The 25,132-nt window shown below is 40.0% G+C and overlaps 1 protein-coding gene across 3 annotated transcripts in view; it reads left to right on the top strand.

Moving 5' to 3' along the window:
* LOC127155555 (dnaJ homolog subfamily C member 13) overlaps positions 1-20,890 on the top strand; it is a 42,434-nt gene extending 21,544 nt beyond the window's left edge. The window contains exons 20-57 of one of the 3 annotated variants that reach the window (XM_051097848.1): positions 1,924-2,064; positions 2,967-2,984; positions 3,304-3,386; positions 3,466-3,619; positions 4,062-4,165; positions 4,243-4,402; positions 4,514-4,576; positions 6,013-6,114; positions 6,629-6,733; positions 6,808-7,010; positions 7,540-7,624; positions 7,722-7,876; positions 7,994-8,039; positions 8,138-8,292; positions 9,136-9,337; positions 9,422-9,537; positions 9,805-9,883; positions 9,974-10,109; positions 10,189-10,373; positions 10,484-10,558; positions 10,666-10,785; positions 12,158-12,553; positions 12,670-12,783; positions 12,876-12,992; positions 13,266-13,443; positions 13,535-13,626; positions 13,709-13,808; positions 14,561-14,635; positions 14,729-14,841; positions 14,973-15,142; positions 15,224-15,266; positions 15,581-15,754; positions 15,839-16,018; positions 16,117-16,257; positions 17,973-18,116; positions 18,204-18,303; positions 18,489-18,591; positions 19,932-20,890. In XM_051097848.1, the coding sequence (XP_050953805.1) occupies positions 1,924-2,064; positions 2,967-2,984; positions 3,304-3,386; positions 3,466-3,619; positions 4,062-4,165; positions 4,243-4,402; positions 4,514-4,576; positions 6,013-6,114; positions 6,629-6,733; positions 6,808-7,010; positions 7,540-7,624; positions 7,722-7,876; positions 7,994-8,039; positions 8,138-8,292; positions 9,136-9,337; positions 9,422-9,537; positions 9,805-9,883; positions 9,974-10,109; positions 10,189-10,373; positions 10,484-10,558; positions 10,666-10,785; positions 12,158-12,553; positions 12,670-12,783; positions 12,876-12,992; positions 13,266-13,443; positions 13,535-13,626; positions 13,709-13,808; positions 14,561-14,635; positions 14,729-14,841; positions 14,973-15,142; positions 15,224-15,266; positions 15,581-15,754; positions 15,839-16,018; positions 16,117-16,257; positions 17,973-18,116; positions 18,204-18,303; positions 18,489-18,544 (4,680 nt within the window). In that variant the 3' untranslated portion in view covers positions 18,545-18,591; positions 19,932-20,890. The remainder of the gene's footprint in view (positions 1-1,923; positions 2,065-2,966; positions 2,985-3,303; positions 3,387-3,465; positions 3,620-4,061; positions 4,166-4,242; positions 4,403-4,513; positions 4,577-6,012; positions 6,115-6,628; positions 6,734-6,807; positions 7,011-7,539; positions 7,625-7,721; positions 7,877-7,993; positions 8,040-8,137; positions 8,293-9,135; positions 9,338-9,421; positions 9,538-9,804; positions 9,884-9,973; positions 10,110-10,188; positions 10,374-10,483; positions 10,559-10,665; positions 10,786-12,157; positions 12,554-12,669; positions 12,784-12,875; positions 12,993-13,265; positions 13,444-13,534; positions 13,627-13,708; positions 13,809-14,560; positions 14,636-14,728; positions 14,842-14,972; positions 15,143-15,223; positions 15,267-15,580; positions 15,755-15,838; positions 16,019-16,116; positions 16,258-17,972; positions 18,117-18,203; positions 18,304-18,488; positions 18,592-19,931) is intronic. The other 2 variants (XM_051097845.1, XM_051097846.1) reach the window with 2 other exon arrangements.
* Positions 20,891-25,132: the final 4,242 nt, after the last annotated feature.

The following is a 25,132-nucleotide window of genomic DNA, read 5'->3' as shown; positions in this document are numbered from 1 at the left end:
TTGCTGCACCAACAATGAATTCTGAATTATACCAGCAAATTCTAAAGGAAAATGTCAGGACATCTTAGAAGAAAGTGGGTCATGTAGCAAGACAGTGACTCCAAGCGCACAAGTCAGTCTGCCAAAAAATGGAAGAAGAAGAACAAGGTTAATGATTTTGAGCGCCTGAGTCAAAGTCTCATTTTTTTTTTGTCTCATTTGTTGGATTGTGTTCTCAGTGTTTCCCACAGAATTTTGTGAGACTGTGGTGGTGGACCTCGGTCCCACTAGGGGGGTGTGGGGGGGCATGCCCCCCCCAGGAGAAAATTTTGTACATTTTAAAGTTAAATTCATCTCTCTGGTGCACTCTGAGAGTTAAAAATTAAGAGCTCCAAAACAGGTCAGTGTACAAACTAAACAAAGAAAGAAATCTGGTGAATTGACTTGTTCTTAAAGTTTACAGGGAACTCAGTCAGTTGTGATATAGTGTCTCAGTCTAAAGTACACTCACACTGGTCAATTTGGAAGCCAAACAAATTAGAATAGTATAATAATAATAATTTTATATTATTATTCCTATGACAGGAATAGCCATATATTGTAAAATAATTAATAAATAAATTGTAAAATAAATTAGTAAATAAATACTTATTAGTAATTAGTAAGTAAAATAAATGAAATAAAATTTGTATTTTTCAGGTATATTATTTTACCTTATTCTTCTGTAGGAAAATTACAATACTTTTGTCCTAATTTCTACACTTGCAAGCAGGACCTAAAACTAGTTTTGCCACATCTGCCAATGGCTGGTGATTTGAGAAAATTTATCAGCCCTAAATATTTTTTTTCCTGGTCATTAATCTGTTTTTGCAGTTGTACTACTACAAAAACTAAACGTATTTAATAATGAACCAAAGAACCAACCACTGAATTTTAATCACAATACAAAGAAAGATGAAACACATGTAGCATGAGCATTTTTTAATTTAAATTTGTCTGTATCATTTCAACATTTGAATCAAAAACCGAATGGTCTGACTTTAAAGCTTTGTGAAACTATGCTAAAACCTGCATAAAACAAAAACAACAGACTGAATTTCACTCTCTGACAGCAGGTGGCGCTTGTGAAATAGAGGGAAAATGCCATCGAAACAACGCGCTTGCTCTGCTTGTACAGTATTTTCTGTGCGCGTCTGTTAATTGTAGTCCTTGCTTCTAAGAAATAAACCTATGAGCTTTTATTTTGGCGGAAAACTCCAGCTTCAGTGCGAACAGGTTTACAAACGCGTCTCATTACAAATCTAGTGAAATATTGTAAACATCTGCCCATTAAAATGTCGGAAATGATGCTAATGTGACAGTGCGTAACTGGTTGCCGTTGCGTTCTCAAACGCGCGCTAAACTCACGGCAAAAACAATGTTCACCGCATTGACTGTCGATCAAAGAGTCAAACATCAAATCACGAACTGCTCGTCTGACTCTGAATGAAGAGCTTCACAAATAAGCAGCGAAACAGACTTGATGAACGGATAAAACCATATAACGCTTAGTTCGTTTGACGGACACTGTTCCAAAGCGATGCACGAAACACAACGTTAAAGACGTGTATGTTAAAATGACGAGTGTAAATATTTTCGGTTTATTATGAAACTGGGCGAGCCGCCACACTTTAGTTAATGAATGGGAAACACTGGTTCTCTTTATCAACTTTCACACTGTATGTACAAACCTTCAGAACGTAGAGAGGAATAAAACGCTAGAGTTTGTTGTATGTAAGAGAAAAAACTCTGTAAAGAAATGGACTGGAATTAAAATCTACGGACACAAATATAAAAAAATAAACACTTAAATGTATATTTTGGGTGTTTTTTATGAATGACTAAATAACCCAAATCTCAAAATTGACCAGTGAATGATACATTATCTTTTTTTTTTTTTTGCAGGATCAGTTAGGCAGGAATAAAGTTCCAGAGTGGCAGCGTCTCGCGGGTAAAGCTGCTAAAGAGGTCGAGAAGTTCGCCAAAGAGAAGGCCGACATCGTGCTGATGCACTGGAGAGACAAGATGGGCATCGCTCAGAAGGAGGTGAGTGTGAGCGTCTGTGATATTTCTGCTGCTCAATGATTTCAGCTGCTGCCTGCGACGTTCAGCGTGTTTCTCGATGCTGGTCGTGTTAACACCGCAAGGGCTGGGCTGTTTAATAGGCCGTTTTCAGTTCTGAATCTGCTGGTTTTTCATTTCGCTGGTCTGGTTGTGGATGCTGTTCAGACGGCTGTTCTTTATGCATTATGTGTGGTGCGTTTTGAATACATGCTCTGTTGGGTTTCTCTGATTTTCTGTCTCTGGTTCTCTTTACTAATAAACACTCAAACATGGCTTGCTCGAGATCTAATTCTTCAAGATCTAATGAAGTCCTCATAGCCGACTAAACATTTGCAGACCATCACTGTGCCTGTTTCTGTATGTGACAGCACTGCTGTGATTCCGCAGTGAAAAAAGTTCAATGAAAGAGTGGTGCACTGATCTAAAAATGAAAATTCTAGCCGATGCCGATAAGCTGATCAATCATTTTTGTCAAAAATCAATGCCAATTTATCTTCCCTACCAATATATTGATTGATGGTAATTATTGATTTTAGTTGATCTTATCTTGAATGCACCATCATGCATTTATTAATTTCATTTTAAACCCAAGATGAGTAATGATTTGTTGATATGAAGCGTGAGCTGCAGATGAAGGCACAGCTTTGGTATCACGAGCATGAGTTACACAATCATCATCATCATCATCACTGTTTCTCTGCTCTTGAGCCTCCAATCACGCAAATTCACGTACCTGCCACCAAAAAACCAGCTTCATTGAGATTCACACAGAAACAGCTGGTGTTCAAAAGACATGTGATTGGTTGACCTCAGGACCAATAACCTCTCTTATCTCTGCCCCTCCCATCGGCTCTTATTGTGGTTTCTGCTGTCAATCAATGCAGCAGGACAGGAATAACCTGGTGAGTAGTTTATCCAATCAGAGACTTTCTCTCTCTCTGTTAGTCCCACCCCTTCTCATGTCAGTCACTTGGTTTCTTGTAACACGTGCGTTTTTTTTTTTTTTTTTGGTGTTTTAGATCAGTTGGCATCCATGTTTCATTTCAGTTTTAGAGCAGGATCATAGCTCCATATGTTGATAATTTCACAGCTCTGGTGTCATCAGCGTTATCTTTACATCCCATTATAGTTGTATTTGTCCCATAAACCAACATTATTTTCACAACGTGCTGTACAGATCGACCGAGTGTCGCTTCATTCATTCTGTGTACCTGATTGTAGAACGCAAACCAAAAGCCGGTCATCCTGAGGAAGAGACGCCAGCGGATCAAGATCGAGTCCAACTGGGAGCTTTTTTACTACAAGTAAATGGGCCTGTTTTACTCAGAGTGAGTTCTGTCGTTCTGTTTGTTCGTGTGTGTGACGCTCAGCGTTTGCGTGCAGGTTTCAGCTGGATCACGCTCGCTCCAACCTCATCTGGAACCTGAAGACACGAGAGGAGCTGCGGGACGCTCTGGAGTCGGAGATGCGCTCCTTCGGCGTGGACCGGGAGCTGGGCAGCGTTAACGTCATCTCCTGGAACCACCAGGAGTTCGAGGTCTGCGTTTGCACATCAATACAATAGTTGTGTCATATTTTCTTTATTTTTCAAGAGTTAAACTTTTAAGCTTTTAATTCCGGCAAGAAACTGCAGAGAGACCTGTACGTTTCTATGACGGCAGTAATGACGTCTGTTTGCAAATCTAGTGAAATGCTGTACTCATTTCTCCACAAAAATGTTGGATATGATGCAAATGTAAAACAAAGCTCAACCAGCAAACATTGTGTTCCTGAGATGCTGAAAACGCCAGATAAATGAAGAAAGTGAAGCTGTGGCAGGCCAGAACAACATATTTGCAAAAATATTTCAGTATCAATATGTATAAAAAAACCCTATTTCAACACGAGTATATGGCATGTGAATCACAGCTAGAACCGGTCGTTCAAAAACACATAAACGTCTGCGAACAGTGAATGAAAGCATGTTGTGTTGTGTGTAGGTGAAGTACGAGTGCCTTTCTGATGAGATTAAGATCGGGGATTATTACCTGCGTTTGCTGCTGGAGGAAGATGAGAACGAGGAGTCTGGCGCCATCAAGAGATCGTAGGTTTCTGAGCACAGACGCTGAACGACGTTCATCTCGTTTCCATTATCCTGATCATCCGTCTGTTTGTCTGTAGGTATGAGTTCTTTAATGAGCTCTACCATCGCTTCCTGCTGACTCCTAAAGTGGCCATGAAGTGTTTGTGTTTGCAAGCTCTCACCATCGTCTACGGGAAGTGCTGCGAGGAAATCGGACCGTTTACTGACACCAAGTACATTGTGGGCATGTTGGACCGGGTCAGTATTCATCTCTGCTGATGAGTGTTTGATTGCAGCATCTGACATTATAACTGATGTATCATAATCGTGTCACTGGAATCGTGTTTTATTGCTCCTGCATATCTACAGTGTACAGACAAGCTGGAGAGAGACAGACTCATCCTCTTCCTCAACAAACTCATCCTCAACAAGGTCAGTAACGTGTCAGGCCGTAATACAGGGTTCATACAAGGTGCTGAAAGTGCTTGAAGTACTTGAATTGAAATTTAACACTTAGAAAACCCTTGAAAATAGCAATATTCCTGAAGAGGTACTTGAAAAGTGCTTGAATTATTGAAAGACAATATATCTATGAAAAAAAAGTGTTTAATTTTTTCAATAAGCGCATATCTTTTCACACAAAATTCACACAATTAAAAACGTAATACTTTTTTGCTTATTTCAGTTACTGTCATAAAACTAGCGAGCTAAGCTAGTAGTAGCACTGACAATGTTGTGTAAACGTGACTGAAGACACGAAAAGACGAACAGATGAACCGAATCAATTGAGTGATCCATTTACACTGGAACCGCTCCTTTTGATTCAAACTTGTGACGTAATCATTCATTTTAAGTAATTCTCTACCAAAAACCAGATTGAATTAAAAGAGCCCATTAATTTTCAAATTTCGATATCGATTGTAATGACTTTAAAAAGTACGTATAGTAATGGGTAAAACTGAGCTTTTCGAAACTCTGAATCAATCTCAATCGCAAAATGATTCACTCTTTTGAAGCGCTCCAATCGGATCACATGTCACGAATCATTTGTTTCACATCGGGACTTCAAATCACATATTGCGAATCATTTGATTTAGAACGGAACTTCGCATATCGCAACTCATTTGAATCACATCGGGACAAATCGCACTCGGAGTGCATGATTTAGATCGGAATGGGTTCGTGAATCATTTCGTGAATTGAACGATTCAAAAAATGATTTGCGATACGTGATTTGAAGTCCCAATCTAAATCAAATGATTCGCGATCCAGCACTCCGAGTCCTGATCTCAAATGATGATTCGTGAATCATTTGATTGAGATCGGAACATTGGAGCAGATTCATGAATCTTTTGCTTTATATCAGAAACCAGGAGCGCGGATTGTGAATCATTTGTTTTAGATCAGGATTTTGGAGTGCTTAAACAGTAGAAAACATCAAACAATTAAGGCAGTACAGTTATAAAAACAAAAACAAAGAAAAAAGAAAGTATACACACATACAAATCCTTTAAGAAAATTAACCGTGGTTTTACTACAGTAAAAGTGTAGTATACTTTGTAATACTTTAATAGTAATACTTTGCATGTGCTTCACTTTATTTTTGCCATTTTATTACTATATTTTTATTGATCTATTTATCTTTTTTTTTTTAAATTTGAAACAGAAGACATTGTTCGATAAGTGAGATCTCTGTTTGAGAATCATAAAAGCAGTGCTTGAATTTCATTTTACAGTATCTGTATGAACCCTGTTAATAGCATCAAATCATCTCAAAGCTGCTGATAAAACTCCACATACACCGTGACGTGTGTGTCTTGGAAATGGTTTTTCAGACTTTCATTATTTTGCTGTTTCTGTTTACACAGAAAAATGTGAAGGACATCATGGACTCTAATGGAGTGCGTATATTAGTGGATCTGCTCACGCTCGCTCACCTTCACACCAACAGAGCCACTGTCCCACTGCAGGTGTGTGTTCAGATATACTATTTTTTTCACCAAGGATGCAGTAAATTGATCTAAATAGCCAGTTAAGACATTTCTAATGTTACAAAGGATTTCTATTTTAAATAAATGCTGTTCTGTTGAACTTTCATTTAATCTGTGAATTCTGGAAAATAAAATGTATGACAGTTTCAACAAAAATATTGTGCAGCACAACTGTTTTCAACATTGCTAATAATCATAAATGTTTGTTGAGCAGCAAATCAGCATATTAGAATGATTTCTGAAGGATCATGTGACACTGAAGACTGGAGTAATGATGCTGAAAATTTTTGATCACAGAAATAAATTGCAGTTTAACAGATATTCACATAGAAAACACATATTTTACATTGTAAAAATATTTCACAGTTTTTATTGTAGTTTTGATCAAATAAATGCAGCCTTCTTTCTAAAACATTTACATTTTTTGAACGGTGTTATGTTTATGATGTGTTTGGTGTTAGAGTCTTTGTTCATCGGTTTGTGTTGTTTTCAGAGTAATGTGATAGAGGCAGCGCCGGATATGAAGCGAGAGAGCGAGAAGGAGTGGTACTTCGGCAACGCAGATAAAGAGCGGAGAGGACCTTTCAGCTATGAGGAGGTACAGTATCTGTACGCCGGAGCCGGAGTATGTGGAAGTCTTCCGGACTTTAACCTCTTCATCTTTGTCATCAGATGCAGGAGTTCTGGAGCGCCGGGACTCTGACGGCCAAGACGCGCTGCTGGGCTCAGGGCATGGACGGCTGGCGGCCGCTGCAGGCGATTCCACAGCTGAAGTGGTGCCTGCTGGCCGGAGGTCAGGCCGTGATGAACGAGACGGATCTGGCCACGCTCATCCTCAACATGCTCATCACCATGTGCTCTTACTTCCCCAGCCGGTACGGCCTCAGATTCTCTCTCGCGCGCTCGTTCACGCTGTTTCAGAGCTGCATTCAGAGACCACATAGAGTATGCTTTTGATCTCATAAATCTGACTTTTCTTCTTGCAATTCTGCTCAGTCGTGAGATATAAACTCAACTCCCAATTCTGTTATTTCATAAAAAATCAAAAAGGCAGTTGTGACTTTTTATCTCTCGGTTCTGAACTTTTATTCTCAGAATTATACGTTTATATTGTGCAATTCTGAGATTATAATCAGAAGTGTGAGGGGAAAACGTCAGATATGAAAGATGTGATCTCAGAATTGAGATTAAGTTGCAATTATTATTATTATTATTATTTTAATCCAGTGTGGAAACGGGACTCCATGTGAATGCTGTTGCGTTAAATAAAATATTACAAAAGTGTGTGAAAAAAATGAGTTTCTTCTGAAGAAAAAAATCTAGAATCATTTGACCATTTCCTAAGCGTTTATTTCTGTTTTCTAAATACTAGTACCCACTGCTTTCATGTGTCTGTGTGTTTAGGGACCAAGATAATGCCATTATCAGGCCTTTACCAAAAGTAAAGAGGCTCATAAGCGACAGCACCTGTCTGCCGCACATCGTCCAGGTACAGATGACTGACTCTGTCTTCCTCTAAAACAGTGTTTCTGAAGCCTGGTGAATTCAGCTTGACCTGAGTTTTTTCATTCTCCTGTCACTCGCAGCTGCTCTTGACCTTTGACCCCATCCTGGTGGAGAAAGTAGCCAACCTGCTGTACCTGGTGATGCAGGATAACCCGAACCTGCAGCGGCTCTACCTCACTGGAGTCTTCTTCTTCATCATGATGTACACCGGCTCCAACGTGCTGCCCGTCGCACGGTACCAAACCAAGCTTTACATCATCTGGGAATACAGTTTAAATCCTGATAACACGCTGCAGAGAAATGCCATTTATGCTTTTAATTTATATATATTTGCATAATTGTATTCTTCTAGGTTCTTGAAATACACTCACCTGAAACAAGCCTTTAAATCAGAGGAGGTAAAGCTGCACAGCGTTCACATCTGACCATCCCACACCGTACATCTATACATGAATAAGACAAAGCTGACAATCATGTTGTCTGTAATGACCCGCAGGCTAAAGGTGTGGACATCGTTCAGAGGAGCGTGTTGGGTTCGATGCTGCCGGAGGCCATGGTGTGTTACCTGGAGAATTACGAGGCCGAGCGATTCTCTGAGATATTTTTGGGAGAGTTTGACACACCTGAAGCCATCTGGAGCAGTGAGATGAGGTGAACATCTCAGTCCTCTCTCTAGACTTCCTGTTCTGTGGATCGAGGATTTTTAAAAATTACTTACAAAAAAAAAAAGGTTTAAATTATTTTAAAAAATGTATGAATTAATGAGAATATATAAATGTGTATATATATAAAAAAAATTATATATATGTATGTATATGTTGTTGTTTTTTTTACAACTATTTCATTTTTAGGTTTTTTGGTATTTTTATTTTCATATTTTTGGCTTTCATGTTTATTTTAGTTAAAGTTTTAGTCATTTTGTTGTTTTTGTCTTTCTTATTGGTTGTCAACATAGTTTATAATTATTTTTATTTCTGTTTTAGGTCTTGCTGTACATTTAGATAAACTAAATGAAAATGAGATGACCTTGTTAATAACAAGCTGTAATAAAATCATTTTAAAGTTTAAAAAACCAACAACACCTGACCCTCTAACACTCTCTATTCTAATTACTTGTTTTATTTAGAAAGAAAAAGCCTCTAACACCTTACACCTCTGTTCTTTTTCTATTCTTTTGACTTGTTTTCTTATTATTAAAAAACCCTTGCTGCATGTACTGCGTTAGACCAATTTAGACTTGTCACATCACTTACATGTTATTTATTACTATTTTTGTTGGTTTTGTTTGGTTCTGTTGTCCTCATCTGTAAGTCTCTTTGGATAAAAGTGTCTGCTAAATGATTTTTATTTTATTTCCGTTAACATTTTTTAAATTGTTCTAACAAACATTTTTTTAAGGTTTTAGTTCATTATAGTAACCCTGAGTTAAACTTGGTAAATGTGCTCCGTCATCCTCTGCTGGTTGTAAATGGAGTGTGTTGTGTGTGTCGACAGGCGTATGATGATCGAGAAGATCGCCGCTCATCTGGCAGACTTCAGTCCTCGTCTGCAGAGTAACACTCGCGCTCTCTATCAGTACTGTCCCATTCCTGTGGTCAACTTCCCTCAGCTGGACAATGAGCTCTTCTGCAACATCTATTACCTCCGACACCTGTGCGACTCCAACCGCTTCCCCGACTGGCCCATACGAGATCCGGTACGACACGTTCAGTGCCTGATTTTCCTGTTTCCTCCTCCTGTTTTCTGTGATGGACTTTTGTGATTGTTCTGCCCTCTGCAGGTGAAGCTGCTAAAGGACACTCTGGACGCGTGGAAGAGAGAGGTGGAGAAGAAGCCGCCCTCCATGTCCGTGGATGACGCCTACGAGGTGTTGAACCTCCCTAAAGGACAGGGACAGTGAGTCCAACATGCTCTTGATGCTAAACACAAAAGACTTCACTTTTGTAGTACTTTTTTACACTTGTTAGTTTTTCTAACACCAGAACTGGTTATAGTTTATTGGCACATGACCGTTTCATCCCATTCTGACCGTTAAGAATGAAAAAACTACACATCTCTCGTTCTCACCGCTTCTCATGTGACACTGTTACATCTGAGAAATAGTGTTTATTGAGTGTAATCTTTGTCATTTGATGATTTGTGTGTGTGCTTTTTTTTTTAAAGGCATGAAGAGAGCAAAATAAGGAAAGCGTATTTCAGATTGGCCCAGAAATACCATCCAGACAAAAATCCGGAGGGCAGGGTATGTACAGTGACACATTGAGTCTCATCGTGAGAAAATGAATAATACACTTTAACCAAACTCACTGTGTGTGTGTGTGTGTGTGTTCAGGACATGTTTGAGAAAGTCAACAAAGCCTACGAGTTCTTGTGCACCAAATCGGCCCGCATCGTGGATGGTCCTGACCCAGAAAACATCATCCTGATCCTCAAAGCCCAGAGCATCCTGTTCAACAGACACAAGCAGGGTTAGACATCACGATCCTCTCATTTACATCTCCTGATCTTCACACGGTCAGCGAGTGATCTCGTTGTCTCTCTCCTCAGAACTGGAGCCGTATAAATACGCCGGCTACCCAATGCTAATTAAGACCATCACCATGGAGACCGGTGACGAGCAGCTCTTCTCCAAGACGTCACCGCTGTTACCGGCCGCCACTGAGCTGGCCTTCCACACCGTCAACTGTTCGGCCCTGAACGCAGAGGAGCTGCGCCGGGAGAACGGCATCGAGGTGAGGATGTGTTCACGTGATCCAGATGAAATCACTCTTTGTCTTCACTGTCTGCTGAATGAAAACACATCAGAGTGACGCGCTGATGAGGGCTGTGTGTTCTGTGTCAGATTCTGATGGAGGCTCTGTCCCGCTGCGTGGCTGTGCTCACCGCCTCCTGCAAACCTGAGGACATGGCAGTACAGGTACATCAGTACACCCTCATATGAAAAGAGAAGAACACTTTGACGAAATACAGTGAGCTCATAGTGCTGTTAGAGTGAGATTATGCATGCATTGTGGGTGTTTTCAGGTGTGCGGGCACGTCTGTAGGTGCTATAGCGTTGCTGCTCAGTTCGAGGAGTGCAGAGAGAAGATTGTGGAGCTTCCAAACATTATCAGAGATGTTTGTCACATTCTGTACTACGGCAAGGTAAGAACACACAACCATTTATTACACACACATGTGACTCCCGTCCATTGTCAGAGTTGGAAACGGAAAACCATGTATGATAAGGGGTGCACGCGATTTTGCGCGCCGACATGGACAGTTGTTAATGCACAATTACCAATGTAGATCGACAAACTGAAATACTGTATTTAATACGATTTTTTTAAATAAGATTAAAAAATATTTTTAAAATAAGATTTCTATTTGAACTAAAAGCATAATTCAAGGCCATTCGCTGGCATTTTCAAAGCACAATGCAAAAACGTGACATTTCATTCACTGATTCTCTTCAGTCAGAAGCACTGGGAGCACATGTACAGTTATTTACTTGCCGACAAGCCCCAAAATAAAAGCTTGCTAATTTAGGTTTGATAAATTCATATAAAAAAGTGAATATTACAATTGTATTTGTATTTAAGACTCTAAAGTTTATTTCATGCTTTTTATTTGAAAACATAACAGTATTACCACACTTTATTATTCTGTCTATTATTTAAAAAAAGAAAAAACTAAGTAAATAAAGTCCAATGATATTATTATCACTATTATTCATTTATTTTTTTAGGGTTATGTATTTAATGGGTCACACTATGTGTATTGTGAGGACCAAACCAAATCTCCAGGTAGTCTAATGAGAACCAGGCTAAAAAACTTATCTGTACCCCTGTGTATGATGTAATTATGGACTAGGTATAAAACTTAGTTGAACTTAACTAGGTACTAACCTTGAACCTACCCTAAAACCTAACTAAACCCATGGAGATACTTCATAGTATGAGTATTTTCTTAGGTAAGTACACATACTGTAAAATAAAGTAAAACCAACATTTCTTGCATCAGAGTGTAAATAATTGTTATAAATCAGTATATGTTTTATATCATTTATTACTATACATTTGTATAAATTATATAAATGACAGGCATTAAATAAAATTACTTTTATTTTACTTTTTTTTAATGAAATTGTAACACTTTATAACACTTTAGTGTCTTTGTTACATTTTACTACTATAATAATAAAAGTAAGTGATGCATAAGTACAAGTAGCATATCTTAAACCAAACGTTAACTCTTACTTTATAGTAATTACATGTTTTGTAATAAATAAATGTAAAAAATGTTACAGTGTATTGACGCTGTAACAAGAACACTTTAAAATGAAGTGTAACCTAATTATATTTTATTTCATTGTATCTTTTCCACGCTGTGTCTGGTCTGTTTTCCATTATTGGTCTGGAGTGTCTAGTCTCTTTTGTTTGTGTGTATAAGTAATCTTTATTGATTTATACACAAAGTGTTAATGTCTGTTTAGTGTTTTGTAAATCTACATTTTTTTCCGGTTCCCTTCTCTCAGGGTTTGCCGCGTTTGGCCTCGCTCGCGGTTCAGTGCGTCAGCTCCTTCGCCATAGACTTCTTCCTCCAGACGCACCTGTATCAGGCCGGCGGTCTGTGGCACCTGCTGTTCAGCCTCTTCAACTACGACTACACCCTGGAGGAGAGCGGCGTACAGGCCAGTCAGGAGACCAACCAGCAGGAAGTGGCCAACAGTCTGGCTAAGCTGAGCGTGGTGGCCCTCGGCCGTCTGGCGGGTTACAGCGCCGCTCTGACTCCAGAGGACGGGCCCGTCGGGGAGCCCAACGGCGGAGGAGCCGCAGCGCACCCTCCAGAGAACCCTGCCATCAGGAAGAGCCTGGCCGCCATGCTGACGCCCTACATCTCACGCAAACTGGGCAGCAGCTCGCCTGCGGAGGTACGGGAGAAATGAGACCAAATCGCACATCCTCAGTGTACGGCACGATGAATAAGAAACCCAGGGTGGATGGATAGTGGTGGTTTGCTCATTTGCGATTCATCTGTTTCTCACAGATCCTGAAGCTGTTGAACAGTAACTCAGAGACGCCGTATTTGATCTGGAACAACGGGACGAGAGCGGAGCTGATGGAGTTCCTGGAGGCGCAGCAGGAGAGCAACATCAAGAGAGTGAGACGCTCCTCACGTTCATCTGCTGCTTCACACGCTCGTCTGTTTCAGATCTGTGCTTACTCTCTCTGTGCGCGTGTGTGTGTTTGTAGGGTGAGTGCGACAAGAGCTTTGGGTCGGAGTTCCTGTTCAGTGAACATGGGAAGGAGCTGATCGTGGGAGAGATCTTCGTTCGGGTTTACAACGAGCAGCCTGCGTTTCCTCTGGAGGTGAGAGACGCCTACACTAGATCCAAAATGTCTCTTCTGCATTTGTTTAATGAAAAATACATTAAAAACTGTGAAATATTATTACAGTTTCAAACAGCTATTTTCTATGTGAATGTATATATAAAAATGTAATTCATTCCTGTGATCAAAGTTGAATTTTTTTTAGATGATCCTTCAGAAATCATTCTAATATCAACAGAAAGTGTCCTTGATGAAAAAAACTAATCATTGCTAAAATTGTAGTGTATATGACAGCTCTGTTGTGTTTCTCAGTATCCGAAGGCGTTCGCGTCGAGTCTCCTGGACTACGTGGGCTCTCAGGCTCAGTATCTGCACACTCTCCTGGCGATGACGCAGACTAATAAGGTGGAGTCGCAGCAGCACGCTCAGAGACTGCGCTGGGCTGAGATGGCGCTGGAAGCTCTCCGCAACGTCATCAAGAACAACCCAGGTGCTTAAAACACAACAGACTGATCAATGTGTGTGTAGAGGCGCGTTTGTGAGATCTTTCTGAAGGACGTGATGTGTGATGTGTGTCGTAGGCTCTGAGACGGAGTGCATCGGTCACTTCAAGCTGCTCTTCTCTCTGCTGAGGGTCCACGGCGCCGGAAAGGTCCAGCAGCTGGCTTTAGAGGTACATTATAAACCACCAGTCTGTGCTGCTCCATACTTTACTGGCATCATCGTCTCTGTTAACATTGTGTTGTTTGCTGCAGGTGGTGAATACGGTCACATCGAACCAGGACTGCGTCATCAACATCGCTGAATCTCTGGTTCTGCCCAATCTGCTGGTGCTGCTGCACTCCTTACCATCCAGTAAGACTTAAGAAAAATAATATGCATTCAATAGAGATGGATCAGCACACGTAGTGACTGCTGTGTCGCAGGGTTATTAAAATGAACTAAAACTTTAATTAAAACCATAAAGAAACAAAGGCAAAGTTTGCATTTTAATTTAACATCCAAATATTTAATAAAAATTAAAATGAAAAACTGATAAATTACTAAAACTTTAAAATTTAAATGAAAACAGAAAACAGTATGTTGAGGTCACGTTACAATCTAAATATTACTTTTTTTTTCTGAGCAACTGAGCACACCATTTGCAAAAAAAAAAAAAAAAAAAGTCATATGCACTCACACAAAACGTGTCTCTCTCTGAATGCAGTACAGTGGCATTAATATATTTAAATTAATGGATTTTTATTTGTACATATTCTTTCTTTATTGTTAGTAGCATTCATAGTATTGTCTATTTACTTTAAGCCAGCTGCATAAAATGTGTTTTTTTTTTTGTTGTTGTTGTTTGTCTATTTTTTTTATTTAATATGCCTATATAAAGTATTTTGAATTGTTACTGTGTTTGTAATGCTGTAAGTGATATATAAATAAATGTGGCTTTAATAGATCAGTTTGGCATAAAATCCACAATAAAGTTTATTTATATTTATAAAATGTCTATAAAAGCCCTGAAGTTTCATATGCATATGTCAACATTATTGATAGTATTGGTTGCTCCAGAGTGTTTGTCTCCTCTGGTCTAACGCTGTTTCTCTGGTCGTCCACAGGTCGTCAGCTGGTGCTGGAGACGCTTTACGCTCTGACCTCCAACACCAAGATCGTCACTGAGGCCATGAACAAAGGTACGTGTGTGTGATCCGTGTGTTCAGTAATGCTGTAGTTCGTCTGTTTGTGTTTCAGTCATATCTGACCTCTGACCTCTGTCTGTCTCTCAGGTGCTCTGATCTACCTGCTGGATCTGTTCTGTAACTCCACCCATCCTCAGGTGCGCACGCAGACGGCTGAGCTCTTCTCCAAAATGACCTCAGACAAGCTGGTGGGACCAAAGGTAAGTTTCCTTCAGTTTCTACCATAGCGTATCATTGTTTTGGGTTAAACGGTGTATGTGCTGTTGGAGAAACGTTGTTTCGGTACTGCAAGTTTTATAACTCCATCCCCTGTGTTTCTTCTCTCGCGCAGGTGCGTCTGACCCTGATGCGCTTCCTGCCGGCCGTGTTCATGGACGCCATGCGTGATAACCCAGAGGCCGCGGTGCACATATTCGAGGGAACGCACGAGAACCCCGAGCTCATCTGGAACGACAGCTCGAGAGAAACCGTCTCCACCACCGTCAGAGAGATGATGCTGGAGTGAGAACTCTGACCTCAGATCAGTCATTCATTCCCTCAGCTTGTTCCTCCTGCTCATTCACTCTCCTTCCTTTCCCACAGGCACTTCAAGCAGCAGAAAGACAATCCTGACGTCAACTGGAAGGTGAGATGGAGCTGAATTAGCAATATCAGTTCAGATTTACAGTCTTACTGCAGAAAACACACGAAGAATTTTTGTGATTTCAAACAGCTGCTTTCTATGTGAATATCTGTTAAACTGTAATTTATTTCTGTGATGCGCAGCTGAATTTTCAGCATCGATTTGCTGCTCAACAAACATTTATGATTATTAGCAATGTTGAAAGTATTAATATTTTTGTTATTTTTTCAGTATTTGAAACTGAAATCTTTTGTATTTTTATTGTCTTTTCTGATCATTTTAATGCATCATTGGTGAATGAATGTGTGTTTCTGCAGCTGCCGGAGGATTTCTCGGTGGCGTACGGAGCGGGTCAGGGGGAGCTGGAGGTTGGCGGAGTGTTTCTGCGGATCTTCATCGCTCAGCCCGGTTGGGTTTTACGGAAGCCCCGAGAGTTCCTGGTGTCGCTGATGGACACTCTGACCGCGCTGCTGGAGAAGAACAACCCGAACGTGAGTGTGATGAACTATAGTGGACGCATGTGATTGATTGTGAGAGACCGTCTGAATGGATGTGGTGTGTTCTCCTGTCATCAGGGTGAGGCTCTGGAGACGGTGACCACCGCAGCCGTGTGTCTCTTCAGCACGCAGACGCAGCTGGCCGATCAGGTTCCTCCTCTCGGTCATCTGCCCCGCGTCCTCACCGCGCTCAACCACAAGAACAACGCCGTGCCCAAAAGCGCCATCAGGCTCATCCACGTGCTGTCAGACAATGAGGTACAAACACACACATTTGTGTTCAGACGCTGACGTGAATCTCTAAGTGAAGTGTGATGATTTTCTGAGCTGTGATGCTGTGTTTGTGTCTCCTGTAGCTGTGCGTGCGCTCCATGGCAGCGTTAGAAACCATCGGTCCGCTGATGACGGGGATGAAGGTCAGGGCTGATATGGCAGGACTGGCCTGTGAGGCTCTGAACCGCATGTTCCAGCGCGAGCAGACCGAACTGGTCGCACAGGTGAAGCACACGCACTAGAGCGGTTTTGTTTTTTGCTTTTTCAGGGTTTCTGCGGGTCTTAAAGTCTTAAAAAGTTGTAAATCACTTTTCCATGAATTAAGGCCTTAAATGAGAGCAGCAAGTCTTAAATTCATATGATCATGGCATTAATTGTCGTAAGGGATTGTTTCGTCATGCGTTTCATTTTAAAGTGAAGTAAAAGCGTAATTTCTGTGCTACGTGGTTTATGTCGCTCAATATTCATGAAACAGTACGCAGTAGATGGCGCTGTGTGCTGCTTCATCTGTCAGTCACCAGATGAACAACCTGACATTTTAGTTTTTTTTTTTTTTTTTTATAGTAATAAAAATCATGTAGTTGAGTTAGAGAACAGACAATACAATTAAAACTGAGCGTGGCTGCTCAATGCAGTGTACTGAACGACAGTCACATCACAGACCAGATTTGATTTCTCACCTGAAGAGAGTGAGTGGAGCCGACTGACGAGAAGAGACGAGACGAGACCATGAGACTATGGCAGAAGAGTTTCAGAACAACATGCAAAAACGCCTATTTTAAAAATATTTTGGATTTTGAAAAGCCTGTTGACTTCTGCCATTGATCTAAAGTGACAGTGGAAGTTTCATATTTATTTGCAGTGTTTTCTGATTTTTATTGATTTAAACTGTGTATTTTTATTTTATTTATTACATCAAGGTGTATGCCGTGCTTCCAGTCTTTCTTATTCGTTTTTCCTCGTTTTGCTTATTCGTTTCTTCTACGTTTCTTATTTGTTTGGTTACACAGTGTTTATTGATTTTCAGTTTTGTATACCTACTTAAACTTTGTGTAAGTTAATATTTTAACGTGGTGTATTTTTATTCGTTTTGTTAATGAAAGTTTACGTTATCTTAATGCCGCTAATTTAAAAGTGAAAGTAAAATGCGCACGACACTTTTACAAGCTTCTTAAAACCGAAGGAAAGTGAGGAAAAGAGGAAAAACTCTAACAAACTAAAAACAAACAACTGCTAGACACTGAATTGCTGCTAATTTGAAAGTGAAAGTAAAACTCAACTATACATAGAAAACATATTGCTTTTTTTCTTAAATTTTTTTAGTTGGTCTTAAAAACATCTTAAAGTCTTAAATTTACCCTCATAAAACCTGCAGAAACCCTGTTTTTAAGGAGCTTTTGTTCAGTGCACCACTATTGAAATGTTTGTGGTTGGTTAGGAGTTTTTTTTATGTTTTTGAAAGATGTCTCTTCTGCTCATCAAGGCTGCATTTATTAAAATACAGCAAAAGCAGTAAAATGTTATTTCAGTTTCAAACAGCTGTTTTCTATGTGAATATCTGTTAAAATATAATTTATTTCTGTGATCAAAGCTAAATTGTCTTCAGTGTCACATGATCCTTTAGAAATACATTTTTCTGATACATTTTATTTTTTAGGATTCTTTGAATAAGTTCAAAAGAACAGCATTTATTTGAAATAGAACTTTTTGTAACAATGTAACAGTCTTGACTGACAGTTTTGATCAATTTATTGCATGTTTGCTGAGTAAAAGTATCCGTTTCTTAAAAAAGAAAATGGTATGTAAATAAATAATTTAATAATAAAGATAAAATGTTTGTTTAATTGAATAAAATGTAATTGTAATTGTAAATGTAATTGAATTAAAATGTAGCAGTAGTATTGTTGTTGTTTGTAAGTGATTGTTGTGTGGTGTTCAGGCTCTTCGTGTGGATCTGGTGCCGTACCTGTTGAAGCTGTTGGAGGGAATCGGGTTGGAGACTCTCGATAACCCGTCAGCGACCAAAGCTCAGATCGTCAAAGCACTTAAATCCATGACCCGCAGCCTGCAGTTCGGAGAACAGGTATCATCCTCGTTCAGGAGCGCCACAGAACATTCCGGAACTAAAAGCAGTGATGTGAAGTGACGTGTGCGTGCGGTTTGGTTTCAGGTGAATGAAATCCTGTCTCGTTCCACTGTGTGGAGTGCCTTCAAAGACCAGAAACACGACCTCTTCATCTCCGACTCCCAGGTGGCAGGTTACCTGACGGGTGAGTTGAGCGCACAGCGCCTCGTATGAGGGATGAGCAGTACTCAGACTGACTGTAGCCGGTCTGATGTGAGCTGTCGGGTCTTTCTGCTGCGGTTTCTGCCTGTTCTGACGTCTGCTTGCTTCCTCTCTCTCTCTGCACTCTCTCCTGTCTGTCTCTCTGTCTCTCGTCCTGTGTCTCCTCAGGTGTGTCCGCTCCGTCTCTCCTGGCGGGCAGCAGTCCGTTGCGCAGTGGGCTTTAGTAGCTCGCCTGGTTCTTTCCAGCCTCCTCTTTATTACTGTAAAGCAGGTAGATTCTCCTCTGATGGCTTCATCTCTCTTTCTGCTTCATTTCATACTCATTTCCATCTGTTTCCACTGATTCTGCTTCAGCTGTAACGAGTGTTTTCCAGTGAAGGTCTCATTCCCATCCAGATATCAGAACAGAACATTTCATCCACACCTCAAAATGTCATCATTTACTAAAGTTACACGAGAAATCAAGATAAAACTGAAACTGTGACGTGCAGTTATCAAATGGCAAAGCCTTTGATTTAATTCATTAAATATCTGCACAGTTTCAGAGTGAAGCTTGGCTCTGTGTTCATTTACACGTGAGCAGCTTATGTTTCGCCATCATGAGCGACTCGATTCACAGGAAATGATTCAAATGAACTCCATCTGCATCTGTGATGAGTTTGAGTTGCTTTAATGTGCATTTGACAACAAAACACACCAAACATCTTCACAAACACTAATGGAAGTGCTCGTCAACAAGAGATACGCTTTAAAGAAGTCCACTTCCAAAACAAGGATTGACATATAATGTACTCACCCCCTTGTCATGCAAGATGTTCAAAGTTCAAAGTATACACGTTTTTATTTTTCGAAAACAATGACCGATCATTTCACTAGATGAGACCCTTCTTCCTCGGCTGGGATCGGAAAATGATCTGGAAAATGATCAGAGCCTTTGAAGCTGCATTTAAACTACATTTTGGAAGTTCAAACTCAGGGCACCAATCAAGTCCATTATATGGAGAAAAATCCTGAAACGTTTTCCTCAAAAAACATAATTTCTTTACGACTGAAGAAAGACATGACCATTATGACAAGGGGGTGAGTACATTATATGTCAATCTTTGTTCAGGAAGTGGACTTCTCCTTTAAGAGCTGCTGCAGTTTCCTGTTTAAATAAAAGCTTGATGGTTTAATGTTTGAAAACCATAAACATTAGCAGTGTAATGTTACATTTTGTGCTGTGAAGTAGTTTTATTATTTTTCTTAAATATTTACATTTGTTGTACAGTGAAATATTACAATAATTATTTTATTCAGTTATTTTTTATATTTTAATTTAGTAACAGCAAAAACAATAATAATGATAATGTTATTCTTGTTATTTTCTTGCATAATCACAAATTTTAGCCAAATTGTGCAGCTATAAACACAAGCACAGCAAAGCTGCATTTTTTATCAAAGAAATAGCAGTTGTATTTTTTTCTTTGAAGATCGTGCAGCTCTTTGATTTACAGCTGCCATTTCAAACCCATATTTATTTATTTACAAACCATCAACAAAGTGCTCCATGAAATGATTTCCAGCTGTGGTTTGTGTGATGCTGATTCTGATGATGTGTGTGACGTTCAGGTCCAGGAGTGGCAGGTTATCTGACAGCAGGCAGCGGCTCTACGGTGATGCCGAGCGTCCCGCCGCCCGTAGACAACGACACGGGAGACCTGGGCTGAACCAGACTAATAAAACAGCAGACAAACCCGGACACAGACGGACCGGCTCTCCGGAGCGCCGCCATCCTGATCCTGATCCTGATCCTGAGCAGAGAAGATGGAGTGATAGACGGACAGAGACAGAGAGAGAGAGAGAGCGTCCATCATCCTCCCTCACAGCACTTCATGATTCCTGCCTTTTAACACTTTCTTTCTCCTTCATTTTATATCCACTCGCATCTCGTAAATCATTTCTTTCCATGGAGAGTAAAATAGTTTACTTTTGTATTGAGATATTTTTATGCATTCGTTTTTCTTTGTTTTGAGTGAGCTGATGAATGGCGGCCATGTTGGCTCTGATTCGTCGTCTTTTCCTGTCTCTTCGTCTTCCTGCGTCTCGACTCCGGTCTGTCCCCGTCTCCACGCGCTTTGCGTTTTATAAAACGCAGCCTCGCATCTCTATATTCTTATTTTTATTCTGAATTACTCGAGTAAGTGCTTGGTAACAGAAGGAAAGAGAAACTTGAGAAGGAACCTGTGAAACTGTGATTATTCGTCATGAAATTGTGCCGCGCCGCTTGCGATCTGTCCCGGTTTGTCTCTCATCTCGTCGTCCCGTAAACCGACAAAAACCCTACTTCCCCAGAAAGCACTCGACTATTTATACCTGAATAATTAAAGACCAACTGAAAACGAGCGTCTGAAAGGACAAAGGACAAATTGTACTGACTCTGATTACAAATGTATGTGAAAGACTAGTGCAATTGTGAAATGTTAAATGTAATATGCCGTACATAAACTTTCTATATTGAATGTACATTAATAAAAAAGTAAATCAGTTGCACTTGTACATAAAATTTTAAGAATAAAAGGGAATCCACAGCTGTTGGGGTTTTGTTTTTCTTATTCATGCACTTTATAAATCCAGCAGTTTTCATTTTATCTTTTATCTACCTTTTATCTAGAAGTTGTGTTTGCTTTATTTGACATGGTGATGGAAAAAAATGATGAGGTGGGGGGAAAAAGGTACATACAAAATCCATTTGCATTCTTTTGCCAATCTTTGGCATTTCTCATGAAAGTATTAAAATAGTTTGTCATCCTGTCCCATATTTCAATCGCCAGCAAGCAAAATGTTTCCTGCTGATTGATTGAGGGGGAAAAAAAAAAAAAAAAAGCAACACATTGTTTCCTTCCATCAGTTTTTTTCCCGTCTCCATCTGTTTCTTCAGGCTCATGAGCTGCTGAACCCATTAAACCAGTGTTTGGTTACAATAATAAAATAACACAATAAGAACAGTTTACATTAACAGACTGGTTTTTGTACACATAATTAACTGAGCAGCTGACACATCCGCTTTAAACATATCTGCTCTTACATTAAATATGAGGTGGATGAAAGAGATGTGGAGGTGTTTTATTGTGGTATACTGACTGTCTGCGTTACATCGCATGTCCACACGCGGGCGCCACATCTACATATTTACTGCAGCACCAACTACATGATGCTTTAGTTTCTAGAAGCCCGTGTTACTCAGATCATACAAGCAAACATTTAGTGAATGGATGTAGGAGATTTATTTTAAGTGCCTCACGTCATTCTGTAGTCATTTTTAATTGCTAAGAAACGTTTGCGTCAGAAGACACTGTGGGCAAATCCTTGGGTTAGTGTGCGAACCGTCAGCTGGAACATGCAGCACAGCATAGCATTTGTGTGACATCAGTCTTTCTATTGCTCATGAAGGTGCTGGAGTTCCCGTGTCTCTGTGTGTGTCCGCAGACAGTTTTTCCCATCAGTCGTTGCCAGCGCAGGTGCTGGAACATCCCTCTGATTCTCACGGGCCCCGTGAAGCCTGTCCCACTCGGACTCCTTCAGATCAGGGCTCGTGTTCTTAAAGCTTGTAAGAATCCTCTCAGAGCTCCAAATTTAGGAATCTTAGTTTAAGAGTGATCCAGAACCAGTCTGAGAGCAAGTCTGAGCAAGGAAAAGACAAAAACGCTGGTCTTGAGGAGGAGGCGGGGCTGAGCCTGTTGCTAGGTGTGACATTCTTTTGAGGAAAATAAGACTGCTTTAAACTGGGTCTATTATAAGCATTCACTCTAAAATTACAGGCCTTATTCTTTCTATTTTACCCTAATATGATCAAGTCACAAACGTGTTTCCTGCATAATCCAATCTGTCATCTTAAGTCACTGTCGCCCATCGTCTGCAACACTTTTCTTCTTCCTCTTCATCTTTCAGCCCTTTTGATGAACAAACTCTTAAAAGATTTCCTTCCTACTCCTAACACTTTTTGACCTTAAAAGCACTTGGGTTAGGATGCTTTGTGCTTATGAGGATCTTCTATTTAATTTCAAAGGAAAACGCCCACTTTCCTAAGAATTTTCTTAGAATTTCATCACTAGGAGCAGCTCTTTGCACTGTGATTATTTCATGAATAGGGTCCTGATGGTTTGGTGAGTCTCTGCTGCTCCAATCACATCATTACTGATCAAATCACTCTCAGTGGATCTGTCTTTATATTAATAAAGTGGGCTTTTCTACATGTTTTATAGTTTTTATTTCATGTCTATCAGGAATACTGGGTCAATCTAGCGGTCACATGTTTCCTAATACTCAAAGGTGTCCGTTGTCTCTGGGAGACGCGCTTCACGCTCGCACGGTGCATTGTGGGATTGATCGCAGAAAGCATCTAAAGTCTGAGAAATGTTTAATTTCATGCAGATAAGGAGCGGAAAATGCCGACAGAAGTCAAACACCATGAGGTTCAGTTAATGACGTGTAAAATGTGCAGATTGTGCAGGAGTTTGTGCTGGATTTATTGCATCAGTCAAGTCAAGGATGCTTTTAATTAGATTTAAATGGCTTTTAGATTTTAAACTGATAGCATATCTTTAGGCAAAATCCAGTTCTCTGGACTGTTTTCCCACACTGACCAACAGAAAGACTTTATGCCTGTAAAATTTCATTATATCAAATTTACAGGGATTTTACATTTAAAACTTGTTCTGTTTAAGAGGGGAAACACTGATTAGTGTTCCGCCATCATGCATCAGTAAACAGTGTTGGCGTCACGCAAGTTACGTAATCAGATCACTATTTTCAAGTAACTAGTAATGCATTCGTTTTCAATTTACAAGAAAGGTTACTTTTTCAAATAAGTGATGCCAGTTACTTTGTTTCCCCGTTCACTGATGGACTATTCTCCTGTGCTCATGTTGACAGAATCATAAGTACAGAGTGTCACGACAGGCTCAAAGCCGTGACAAATCAATGGAGGACAAAGTCGAGTTGGTTAGGTTGCAACGAAAAGTATTATTAACATAAGTAAAAAAAACACATAAAACACAAAATCAACATTTCGGTCGGACCATGATGTCAAAGCGTCCGACAGAACCAAGTTTAACTAATAATGAAATCTAAACAAACAAACAAAACAAGAGTCCGACCAGGAGCAGGCCACACCACGCCAACACAGCCCCAACATTTATGGCAGGAAGAACAGGTGGAGATCGTTCACTTGATGAGTCTCCCGGCCCCGCCCACTGGCCGGCCGTAGTAGGGAGAACCGGAGACACATCACACACCCCCCCTAAAAGAAAAGACCAAAGTCTTTAAAACAAGCCAAAACTTCAGGAAATTCCAGCAATCAAAGTAGAAAGTATCGGTCCAGCTCTCCACTATCCTCCGACTCCAACTCTCCAACTCCTTTCAGCAACCTTGGCGCCTAGGAAGCAAAATTAAGAAAAGCGAGAAATAAGACAACTTTACCACACCTAAACTACTTGGACACGAGACAAAGCATCCGCAGTGACGTTCTCAGAACCTTTAATGTGGCGAATATCCAACAGGTATCCCTGCAAAAACAAGCACCACCGCATTAACCTTTGGTTAGGGTTTTGTAATGAGTGAAGGAAAACTAAAGGGTTGTGATCAGTAAAAGCCACCAGAGGTCCCGCCGTCGATCCCACATACACCTCAAAGTGCCCCAAAGCCCAAATCAGTGTTGTGTGAGACTGTAGTTCCAGACTAAATGTGAACATGCATTAATTCACCTCACTTGCAAAATGAATTAAACAGTCAAATGCAAACTCAGAATATGACACAAAGCTGCAAAAACACAGAGAACACAGATATACTTTATGGTTGCGTCCGAAAGCTCCTTCAGAGGCAGCATTCCAAGGCAGGAAGGCATCAAGGCATGTCCGAATCCAAATACTACTTCACTTCCTGTTTCTGGAGGTACGTTCTTCTGTCTTCATGCATTAAATAATTTATACATAACTGTTTGAGATCGTTTTTCTACAAAATGTACAACTTAACCGTGAGGTAACCTAGCAACGACTGCACATTCCGCTGCCTCTGAACTGAAACTGTTTCTTGAGTCGCCTTCGCAGCCTTCAAAGTCACTGCCTGATCGGGCAGCAGGTCAGCTGACTAGACTTTTGGACGCAGCTTTTATGTATTTAATCCCATTTTATTAACCAGTGTCTTTGCTTCTGACCTTTGATCCAGTTCAACCACACTAATAAGCAAAAATGACTCTAAATAAACTAACATTTGTGCTTCATTGTTTTTATGCTGAACCTTATCCTTCTCCTGCGTTTTACTGTATAGATGTGAATTTACTTTTCTTTCTGCCTGAAGCTTAAAGGAGAAGTCCACTTCCAGAACAACAATTCACAGATAATGTACTCACCCCCTTGTCATCCAAGATGTTCATGTCTTTCTGTCTTCAGTCGTATAGAAATTATGGTTTTTGAGGAAAACATTTCAGCATTTTTCTCCATATAACGGACTTCATTGGTGCCCTGAATTCAAAAGCTCTAAACGATCCCAGACAAGGAAGAATGGTCTTATCTAGTGAAACAATCGCTCATTTTTTTTCCAAAATGTGTATACTTTTTAAGCACAAAAGGCTCTGGGATGCGTGTTCACGACGCTACAAATCACGTGTACACTACCGTTCAAAAGTTTGGGGTCAGTACATTTTTATTGTTTCTTTTTTTTTTTTTTTTTAAGAAATTAATACTTTTATTCACCAAGGATGTATTAAGCTAATAATTAAAAGTTTATTAAAAGTTAATAATAAATAATTTACATTGTTATAAAATATTTATATT

This window comes from Labeo rohita, chromosome 24, assembly GCF_022985175.1.
Source record: "Labeo rohita strain BAU-BD-2019 chromosome 24, IGBB_LRoh.1.0, whole genome shotgun sequence".
In the NCBI taxonomy this organism is placed as follows: domain Eukaryota; kingdom Metazoa; phylum Chordata; class Actinopteri; order Cypriniformes; family Cyprinidae; genus Labeo; species Labeo rohita.
The sequence above is the reverse complement of the archived record's forward strand: the minus strand, read 5'-3'. Positions and strand labels throughout refer to the sequence as shown.